Source organism: Coenobita brevimanus, chromosome 41 (assembly GCF_032717465.1).
Source record: "Coenobita brevimanus isolate Jiangsu-jjx chromosome 41, ASM3271746v2, whole genome shotgun sequence".
Classification (NCBI taxonomy): Eukaryota; Metazoa; Arthropoda; class Malacostraca; order Decapoda; family Coenobitidae; genus Coenobita; species Coenobita brevimanus.
The window spans coordinates 17,414,622-17,425,985 of NC_136994.1; the positions used below are offsets into that span (position 1 = coordinate 17,414,622).

The window sequence follows — 11,364 nt, forward strand, 5'->3', positions numbered from 1 at the left end:
ACCATGACGACGCCAACCTTGCTCGCCGGGGAGAGGGCGTCCACTGTGCGTCTCTCACCTGTAGCCCCAGGGCATAGCAGAACCGCGGCAGCGCCCACCACGCCCACTGGGGAGGAAACACCCACTGTGCTTCCCTCAAGTGCAGCCCCCACGGGGAGCAGGACTGCAGCAATGCCCACCGTGCTCGCCGGGGAGAGGACACCCACCGTGCTCCTCTCACCTGCAGTCCCAGGGTAAAGCAGAACTGCGGCGGCACCCACCATGCCCGTCAGGGAGGGAACACCCATCATGTTTCCCTCATCTGCACCCCCCACCAGGAGCAGGACCGCGGCGACGCCTACTGTGCTCGCCGGGGAGAGGACTCCCACCAAGCTCCTTTCACCTGCAGTCCCAGGGCCTAGGAGAACCGCGGTGGTGCCCACCATGCCCACCGGGGAGGGAATGCCCACCGTGCTTCCCTTGTCTACTAACCCTGTGGCACCTGCTGAGGATCACGCCCCTTGCACGCCTCACTCCTCCAGAGGCTGAGTGGGATGCCTCTCCCGCTCTCCCCACACCCCAAAAGGCAGAGCCAGCTCCCAAGTGGAGTCGCAGTTGGAAGGGCTCTGGAGTGGTCCTATAGTGAGCCTGGGGATACACTCACTGCAACCAGCGCCCCTACGTCACCCGGTGCTGTCGGACCCACAGAGAAGGAGAAGCCGCGGGCACCCCCTATCGGACTCCCGACAAAGGCAAGACCGCAGCCCCAGTCACCAAGGTACGTTCCCAGGACTCCCGGCTGAGACCTCCCCAGACCAGCCGGCAAGCCGTCCTCCACCAAGGGTAGGCGCAAGGCGAAGCACCTACTTGCTCTATTCAGCCCCAGCCCCGAGGGCCAATGAACCTACGAAGGCCCCTCCAGTGAAAGGCCTCCCTCTACACAGACCAGCATCCCCCACCTGGCGATCCAGTGTACAACAGCGGTCCCGTTCCCTTACAGAGAGCGTACACCTGACCGGACCCCTCCTACGCCTGGGCGCCACCTGCAGTTACCCTATCACCCTTAGTCACAAACCCCAAATCCTTGTATCTCCCATAGTGTATGTAATCCATCACACTGTATTGTGCCCAGCTACTATATTCTTTTTGGTAATATACGTGTAAGATTGGTTAGCTTGTGTTTTGAGCTCCTCTGGTTGCATGCTCTGGACCCGGTCTTGAAAGAACCTAAATCAGACCCTTGTACTCAGAGAGCAAGGAGTTGAGCTCTGAGTACGTGGCATAACAATATAAAGAACATGCAAAAGAATGTTAAGGTGTAATATGCAACGTAAATCGCCGAAGAGGTTGTGTGTGTGTGAGAGAGAGAGAGAGAGAGGAGAGTGTGAGCTAGCAAACACTTTCCCACACATTTATTCCATGCTTATTCACACACTCACTCAAATTACTCCATCAGTACCCATTCATTTGCACACTGACATTGACTGATTCACTTTCTGACACATTCACTGCCTTACCCTCATGCACTCCCTATACTCATTCACTCACATTCATCATTTCACACACAGTCACTGATATTGTTATTCACTCACTCATGCATTCACTGCCTCACACATTCACCCATACACTGACACCCCACATTGTGTGTGTGTGTGTGTGTGTGTGTGTGTGTGTGTGTGTGTACCTAATTGCGATATACGGGAAATGAGCTACGCTCATGGGGTGGTCCCGTCTCTGTTTCTCAATAAGTCAAATTTAGTTTTAAACTCATTTAAGTTTTTAGACTGGACGATCTCTTTGTCCAGGCTATTCCACAGGTCTATACATCTATAAGGAAAACTATATTTCTTGATATCCTTCAAGCAGCTTGGTTTCTTCAGTTTCATTCTATGTCCTCTTGTTACTCTCATATCCCATAAAAACAGATCTTCTTTGTCAATTTTATCTACTCCCACCATGGTCCTGAACACTGCAATCATGTCTCCTCTCTTTCTCCTTTCTTCTAGGGAAGGCAAATCCAGCTTTTCCAACCTCTCTCCATACGCCAGATCTGCCAGACTGGGGACCATCTTGGTTGCTGTTCTTTGTATTCTTTCAATCTTGTTTAAATCTTTCTTTTTGTGTGGGGACCACACTACTGCCGCATATTCTAACCTGGGGCGAATCATGGCCACTATCAATTTTTTCATCATCTCCTCATCCATATAATGAAAAGCTACTCTTATTTTAGTCTGGAGTTTATATGTCTCTCTAACTGCCTTGTTAACGTGTTTTTCAGGTGACAAACTGTCCTGGACCAGCACTCCGAAATCTTTTTCTTCTCTCACTTTTGTAATTGGTTCATTACCCATCAAATAATTCAGTGATGGCCTCTTTGTACTTTTACCCATTTCCAATATTTTACATTTCTTTGCATTAAATTTCATTTCCCACATCTGGCTCCAATCATGTATCCTGTCCAGATCCTCCTGCAGCATTTTACAATTCCCCTTGACCTCTAACAGACTTGCATAACTGTTCATTCCATCTACCATATCATTTACATAAATCAGGAACATTACTGGCATCAACACCGAGCCCTGTGGGACTCCACTTGTTACTTCCTTCCATCCAGACATCCTATCCTTTATTACTGTCCTCATTTATCTGTCTCTCAAAAAGTCTCTCATCCATTCCAGGAGGTTCCCTTTCAGTCCTCCTATATGCTCTAGTTTCCACATTAGTCTCTTATGAGGTACAGTACCTTGTCGAAGGCCTTCTCCAAATCTAAATACACACAGTCCACCCAACCATCTCTCTCCTGTAGCACGTCAATCGCTCTTAAGTAAAAACTCAACAAGTTAGAAACACATGACCTTCCACTTTTAAATCCAAACTGACTTTCAGCCAGAATATTCATCTCTTCCAGATATTTTATCCATCTATCTTTCAGAATTTTCTCACACAATTTTGCGACCATGCTGGTTAGGGACACTGGTCTATAATTCAAGGGTTCTTCCCTGTTTCCTCCCTTATAAATTGGTACCACATTTGCCCTCTTCCATTCTTGAGGCACTTTCTCCTCTTCCAGAGAACACACAATTAAGCTGTGAATCTTATCCGCCAGTTGTTTTCTGCATTCCTTCAGTACCCAATTAGAGATTCCATCTGGTCCTGGGGCTTTCCTCACATCTTGAGTTTCCAGTAATTTATACGCATCCTGTACTTCCACTTTTATATCTTTTATCATTACATTTCTAGTCACTCCCTCCCCTTCCACAAACTCACTTTCATTAGTGAAAACTGACTGGAAACGTTTGTTCATTATTTCTGTTTGCATTGCGGCATTTTTATAGACCTCTCCTTCTACTTTCAGTTTGGTGATTCCTTCCTTTTGTTTCAGTTTGCCATTGACATATCTATAAAACAGCTTGGGTTCATCCTTACATTTGTCTATTATACCTTTTTCAAAATTCCTTTCTTCCTTTCTATGTATTCTTGTGTAATCATTTCTAGTTCTTTTATATTCTTCCTTTGTTCTGTTGTTACCTCTCTTTCTCCAGTTGTTCCATGCCATGTATTTCTTTTTTTGCTATCATACACATTCTACTAAACCATTCCTTTTTTCTGTTTTCTTTCTCCCTTGCTCTTAGCACAAATTTTTCCACTCCCGAATTATAGAAGGCTAGAAAAATATCCCACTTCCTGTGTGTGTGTGTGTGTGTGTGTGTGTGTGTGTGTGTGTGTGTGTGTGTACACATGTATTCATAGGTATGAGTTTGTTCCATAGCATACTCTATCCAGAATCTATGGTTACAATGTAGTGGCACTCAAACATTTTTTAATATTTTCCCACAGTTGTGTTATTCAGAAATGTCAGCTTCACACCAGCTTCGCCTACAGGGTAACCAAATCCTTTTGAGCGCCACTGAGAACCTGCCGCCAATTGTGTGGCAGTCAAGGACTACCAGCGCCCTTGCTAAGTACCAGGTATGCCTCATTCATTAGAAAGTGTAAGATTAGTTTGCAGGAGGAAAAGAAGATTGCAGAGGCCCATGGTCTTTGTTCCTTCATATCCTCAGGTGGGAAAAAGGTTAGGTTAATGATGACAGTGATGATAAATACAGCACCACTTCACTGGGACAAAAGTATAAGTTCATGATGATGATGATGATGATGATGATGATGATGACAATGATGATAATGATGTTAAATATGAACCCTTTTTTCCAGACTGCCCTGCAACGAGCCTTAACTAGTGATGACAGGTCTTCGGCCGCCAAGAACTATGCCATTGCATCCAGAAAACTTGCTATTTTTAATGAGCAGAAAGTGATCCCCATCAACAGAGAACTTGTGCTCTATTACTATAAAGAGTCCATCAAGCATTTCCAGAAGGCATACAGTGAAGGGTCTGGCTGTAAATCACATGAATGGTTGACAGACATACAGAAGAGGCTTTCCAATCTTGTACAGGAGATTTTTACATATGCCAAGTCAGAGGATCTTGGGCAAGGTCGTGTCATTACTTTAAGGAAAATTCTTGACGTTCTTCAGGATGATAAGTACCGAGGACAATGCAACCTTGATATTTGTCAGACCTACTTCAAAGCAGCCATCACTGCAATAGACAAGAGAAATTTTCAGATTGCACTCTCATGTCTCAAAGAATGCTATCAACCAGTGGAAGAAGCTAAAATCTGTGGGAAAAGAGTCCAAGATGAACATATTCTCACAGAGGCCAGGATTCTAGAAGATGATGTGTTCCTCCAAATGTGCACAGCAGAAGCCATGCAGGCAATATTCATAGGTAAGAGTAGTCACACAGTGTGGGGACTGAATACTGTATAGGATTATTTGTATATTATTTCTGTATGATATATATTAAACCTTATCACTGCATTGTCTACAGTGATAACAATTACGTACAGGATAACAATGACATGGAATCTTCATTTTCAGGTGATGATACCCTCAACAAAGCTTTACAAGACTATGAAAACTTGCCCATTCCTCTTGTGTGGGATGCCATTGACTGGTACAGGACTGCAGTTATGCTTGCCAGGGAGCAAGATGTAAGTGAATTTGGAATTCCATTCCAAATAATTCAATGATCAGCGAACCTTATTTCCAATACGTTCATGCATATGGGAGATGTGGAGCAACTTTTGTCTTCTGTCAGTTAGAAGTAAGTCTCAGTTCCATCTTCTTTCTCATACAGGGAGCCCCAGCAGATGTTAGAAACTTCATTGGGTATTTTTATAAATAGTTACCAAGCTATAATTTCTGATGATCATATGGGCAAAAATGGTCTCCCTCATAATTCACTCAAAAAGTTATCAGTACAGTAATTGCAGCTTTGTCATGGCTGAGAACTGGAACCATGTTGATGTAGCATTTTTTTAAAAGCAGTTAGCCCAAAAATAACCTCCAGAAGTTTCTCACACAGTTCCCAGGACATTCTGTGTCTATTCGTAGTTATGAGTCTCATATACAGTTAGCTCTCACTTAACGCGCGATCTGAGTGCGCGAACCTCACATAACATGGAAGGCAGTTTTTGAGGCCGGGAAATAGTCTGGACATTACTACTTCCCACTCTGCCCTAGAGTGGGAAAGGAGGTGTGGATGATGATGATGATGATGATGAAATGGTCAAAATGCGAAAATTACAGATATAACGGGGGTGAAAAAAAATCTGCCCATTTTTTCGAAGACCATACTACGCAGTGACGATTGGGATTATGCGGCCTGAGGCCACAAATTATGGTTTAAACAGTCATTACGTGAAAAAATTTGTCATAATGCGGTGGGAACAGACATAACCCGGGCAGTGGTAGTCATAGCGAGGGTTGCATCAGCCAATAACGAATGGTTGTTACATGTCGTCATGGTCCACTGAGCATTCCTGTCCGACTTGAGCCTACCCTCTTCCCATGCTATGGCTCCACATGTGCTGTGTGTTATCTTTGCTCTTTTTTGGGGGGCCACCTGGGGACCAGCAGGAGTCCTGACCTGCCTCGGAACCCCACTCCCCCTCCCCCCCAGCAAGCCCACAACCTCTTCAGTTGAAGATGTGGAATCCTCCAGTGTTTGTATGTAATGAGGTCGTTATTAGGTAGGTAAATATCCTGGGAAAAAGCCCTAAAATCCCCCAAAAAGATGAACCTGGGGCTGGCTTGGGTACCATGAAACCCTTTAACATGTAAACATATGACCCTATATCGCAAATCTTATAAAGCAGGACTGTCCGGGGACAGTATTTGTGCATTATGTGAGAGCTCACAGTCCTATAAAAGGTAATAATACTGTAAATGACACATTTGCACTACTGTACTTAAGTGGCACCTCAAACAATACAGCACATGATGTCACCTTGTCTGATCTGATACAATACTTTTGTGCTCTTGCTCAGTTACAGAAGATCATGTGAATTTCCAGTAACAATACAAAAGAGGAATATCCTGTTGTTCATCTATGTAAGTAAACATTTCTAACAGGAAAATACATATTCTTTAGCAGACTGTCTGGTGAATCAAAAACAGTAAGAAGACAATAGTTTTCTTCTGTCAAGAAATATACAGATATGCAATATATTTTTTCAACAGGTTGAATTAGATGCAGTGGCTCATGCCAGGATTGGTAAGGTGTACCACAAGGTGCTAAAGATGCCCATGATAGGCAAACGGGAATACAAGTATGCCATTGACCTTGCTGCTTCACTCCACCCCAGGACCTTCAACACCACAGGTATCAGTGTTTCTATTCACCATGTTGGAGAGGGATGCATTCTCATGATGGTACCGATTTAACCAGGCAGTGATTATACTGCACAAATGTCCTTCAGCTCCCTCCCTTTTCCCCAAAAGGAGATACTGTAGTACACTGCAGGAGAATGGCAACTTCAGTATACAGTCCACCAGGTTCAGGTTCAGATAAGCTTGGGGTAACCACCACCACCACCACCACCATCACCATGGTTAAGACATTGGCAACAAGGGCAGCAGTAGTCACTGGTTTTTGTGGCCCCAGGGTCAAAGAATGTAAACCAAGTGAACTGCAGGCTGAAGTTGACCTCCTGGCATCCTCCTTTGGGGGCACACAAAAGGAGTTTAGGGATGCTTGTATACTGTGCTGCCCAGTTATGCTGGTGCCACCATGTGAAGGCATCCCTCCCAGCACCTCTGGTCACTGGTAAAGATTAAAACCATAGTCTTAGAGCAAACAATGAAAGGCAGCATTCACAATACAGTATGTCATATACCTGCCAAGGTCTAACAGGTTGGAGTGCTTGTTTTTGATAGAGAGAATGAGCATTCAGCTCAGTGTACTGTATACTCTAACAAAAGTCCTCTAAATAGGGTCAATGCCTTAGCCTCTCAAAGCAGATATATGCAAGGTGTGAGACTCAACTTTCACATACGCTGGTAGATACAAAAGTTATGAAGCTGTTGGCCCATTACTGATATGCTTCAAATCCTGGTGGAGGCAGCTGGTACCATTTGACACATGAGTCTAACTTTCCTTTGTGGGTCAGTCAGTATAAGTGTTCAGGATAATGTCTAGGGGAAATAACTGTCAACCATGATGATGCAGTGGCATTATATCCCAGGATAGTTGGTGAATAACCCACCAAAGGCTTAATTTATAAAGGTGAGCACTGCTACAAAGTGCCTCATGACATCTGCTTCCAGCTTTACCGCTATGTTACAAGGCAATATTTTTTTAATGACTGGAACAGGGAAGGTTTGGAGTCAGTGAATCCAATGTTTGGCCCTTGGCCTTTGATTGATGCTGCTACTGTGAGCAGGGCAGTAGGCATGATGCAGTTGGGGAAGATGGCAGATGTGTCTGGGTTGACTGCTGAAATGTTGAAAGCCTCAGGAGATATTGGAGTGGGGTTAGTTATTGATTTGATATATGTGATTATATATCAGTGTGTTGTCCCAGATGACAGGTTGAAGAGTGTGATTGTAAATGTGTACATGGGCATGGATGATGCCCTGAAAAGAGGAAATTGTAGAGGCATAAAATTTTTGGACAAGATAATGAAGGTAATGGAGGGAGTTCTAACAGGCGTGCTTAGAGAAAGAGTGCATTTATTAAATGCTGTTTGGATTTATGCTAGGCGAAAGGACGACTGATGCCCTATTCATTGTTCAGCAGCTTCAGGAAAAATATATAGGAAAGAAAAGGGATTTGATGCCATATTCATTGTTCAGCAGCTTCAGGAAAAATTTATAGGAAAGAAAAGGGATCTGATGCCATATGCATTGTTCAGAAGCTTCAAGAAAAATATATAGGAAAGAAAAGGGATCTGTACTTTGTCTTTGTTGATTCGGAGAAGGCCTGTGACAGAGTCCCTAGGGACGTGGTGAAGTCGGCAATGAGAAGGCTAGGGATTGAGGAGTGGTTGGTTACTGGCTATGTATGTGGGTGCACACACCCAGGTGAGAATGAAAAGAGATTAGAGTGATGAGTTTTCTATGAATGTTGGTGTGCATCAGGGGTCAGTCTTGAGCCCCTTATTATTTATCATGGTGCTTGAAGCCCTCTCACATGACTTCAGAGATGGGCATCCATGGTAGATGTTGTATGTTGATGGTTTGGTGTTGATTGTAGAGAATGAAAGGGAGGTGGATGACAGATTTAGGAAGTGGAGAGATGGTATAGGGCACAAGGCCTTAAGAGCATCCATCCATCATCTGATTCTGTGTTGCCCCATGAGGAGCTTAGGAACCCGGGGCTAGGCAAATTGATCCTGACATTTAGGATGAGAGTGACCAGCCTCACTCATTAGCAGTAAACCCCAACCATCCCTTGGATATAAACCTTGACCAGTCTGATTGGAGCACCGTAATTACCCACTAAACCACCAGGAGCCAAAATTTGGTTATATGGTTACCACCCAGCATAGTAAATGGTTTCCTGGTGTACAGGAAACCATTTGGCATGTCACTCAGTTTAGAGTCACCCACAGGCAGAAGGAAGAGGAAAGAATGAAGGAAAGACAGACAGAAGAGGGAGTGTAAAGTCACTCGTAGGCAGAAAGACAAGGAAAGAATGAAAGAAAGAAAGACAGGAGAGGATGAAAGAAAAGAAGGATGAAGGAGAGGAAAGGGCAGACACCTGAGAGCAGCACTACACTGAGTGAGTGGATGGTGAATGCAGATAAAACAAAGGTGATGATGGTATCTAGCATTGGTGACGGTACTGTCAAAGAAGATGGACAATGGCCATGTATAGTTTGCCACAAGGGCATGGGAAGTAATTCTGTCTTGTGCAATGATTGTGATAAGTGGGTGCATAAGAGATGTTGTGGTGTTAGAGGCAGACTGTGAAATAATGCTAATTTCATATGTGCAATGTGTCGGGGAGAGCTGGTGGAGATTGTCAGGCATGAGAGGATTGTTCTTGCTGGTGAGTCTCTCAAATGTGTGGAAGAGTTTTGTTACTTGGAAGACATGTTATGTGCTGGAGGTGAGGCTGGAGCAGCTCTGTGGCAAGTGAGGAGTGGTTGGAAAAAGTTCAGGAAGCTGTTGCCTCTCCTGACACTGAGCGTGCACTCCCTCCAAGCTAAGGGATCTTTGTATGCGGCATATGTTAGGAGTGTAATGATGTATGGTAGGTAGACCTGGGCAGTAAAGGAATAGGATATTCATAGGCTCACATGTACAGAAATGACAGTGCTTAGGTGAACATGCAGTGCATCCTTGAATGTGAGGCCTGGGAGGACTTGGTTTGTGATGGAAGAATTGAGAGGAAGGATGGGACTGGAGTGTGTTGGTGTTGTGATGAGGAGAGGTAGATCGAGATGGTTTGGGCATGTGGAGAGGATGGGGTATGACTACTGGGTGCAAAAAGAAAGTGTGAACATTGGGAGTGGGATTGCAGGAGGCAGACCGAAAAAGACCTGGGATGAGGTAATAGAGTGTGACCTCAGAGATAAGGAACCGAATATGGAGGCTGCCACAGATCAAGCAGCATGGAAAGCTACCATTAGGTGATCAGTGTCGATGCATGCAGGCATGTTGGAGCCTTTGTAAACTAAACAAAACAAAAGAAATAACTGATAGGCATAAATCTTCTTCATCCTGGTAGAGTGGTACCAGGAATGTGCTGCAAGCCTGGCAGATATTCAGAAAGATTCGGTGCTGGAGGAAGAGAAGCGTAAGGACAAGGCCAGGAAGGAGACCATGGACCTGATCAAGGAAGAACTGAAGGAAATAGATACCCACTGTACCACATCCTCAGATCTACTCAGATTCATATACAAAAAGTTTCCTCCTAAAAACCCTAGCCATGTACTTCCTAAAAAGTTTGAGGACAGTATGAAGAAGACTCTTTGCTTGGCCATTCAACACTACCACCCAGATAAGATTGATGCTGAAGTGCATGGGATGAAGTGGAAGGTGCTATGTGAGGAGATAACAAAGAGGCTGACAAATAAGTATGAAACGCATAAGGGTGTCGAATAGGGGGTGATGCATTTAGAGCAGTTGTGACATTAGCTCAAAATCTGCACTGCTAGATTATCATACCTAAATACTGGAACCTTTATATGCTTTAGTGAGAAAAGTCCATTCAATTTCAGTAAAAAAAATTGTAGTTATGTAATATATACTAAAATCATGAAGCAAGTTCTACTAATAGGATACTTGGCTTAATATTATGAGTAAATTGTGATACCAGAAAATAGTAAGTTGTTGATTGATCGATTAAAACTGTTATAAGAGAGTCATAATTATAAATTACTGGTGTAAAATTTTATCATAATATACTCTTTTTATTATATATTGGCTGAAAGTTGCTACATCTCTGTCTTGGCTGTTAAACGGAAGCTAGAGATTAACACTAGAATATGGTGCTGGACATAAGTGCTGTGGAAAGGATGTACAGCTTTTAGTATTGTCTTATTCCGCCACTGAGTTGTAAGAAGAGATTAACACAAGAATCTGATACTGTGCCCTTTTCACTTTAACTTGGCCTAAAACTGCCACCTCTCTATCTTGAATACTGCAAAAGGTTCACACTAGAAGATAATTCCAGTTATGAAGCATTACTGTGGAAAGGATGCAGAGCTATAGCACTGTCCATTTTCTGCCACAAGGCTACAGGAGATAGGCTTCAAAAGAAAAAAAACCTGGGCCAAGTTAAGGTAAAAAGGATATAGTCAAAACTAAGTGCTAGGGAAAGGATGTAAAGCCAAAGAGTATTATGTATTTTGCCAATGACCTACATGAAAAGCTGCAAATGGGCAAAAATCACCATCAAGTTAAAATGGAACAAATTATACAGCAATACTCGGTACTATATTGCAGAAGCAGAAAATGAAAGTCTCCAATGTTGATACTACCCAAGACACAGTAGCTAATTGGCTAAAGTTCTCATAATCCTGTACAGTGGAA

The 11,364-nt window shown here is 43.6% G+C and overlaps 1 protein-coding gene across 1 annotated transcript; it reads left to right on the plus strand.

Annotated features, from left to right (window-relative positions):
- The first annotated feature begins 533 nt into the window (after positions 1 to 533).
- LOC145397540 (uncharacterized) lies at positions 534 to 10,969 on the plus strand. The gene is made up of 6 exons (XM_080270611.1): positions 534 to 731; positions 3,817 to 3,948; positions 4,192 to 4,768; positions 4,921 to 5,033; positions 6,565 to 6,706; positions 10,058 to 10,969. Exons 1-6 carry the CDS (start codon positions 534 to 536, stop codon positions 10,432 to 10,434), a joined length of 1,539 nt encoding a protein of 512 aa, XP_080126737.1. The 3' UTR covers positions 10,435 to 10,969.
- The last annotated feature ends 395 nt before the right edge of the window (positions 10,970 to 11,364 follow it).

What these genes read in the sequence shown, in the direction of transcription:
- LOC145397540 (XM_080270611.1), top strand. Translation starts at nt 534, where the DNA reads ATGCCTCTCCCGCTCTCCCCACACCCCAAAAGGCAGAGCCAGCTCCCA. An exon ending in TGCTTGCCAGGGAGCAAGAT is followed by an intron (nt 5,034 to 6,564) that starts GTAAGTGAATTT and finishes TTTTTTCAACAG; the next exon opens with GTTGAATTAGATGCAGTGGC. An exon ending in CAGGACCTTCAACACCACAG is followed by an intron (nt 6,707 to 10,057) that starts GTATCAGTGTTT and finishes TCATCCTGGTAG; the next exon opens with AGTGGTACCAGGAATGTGCT.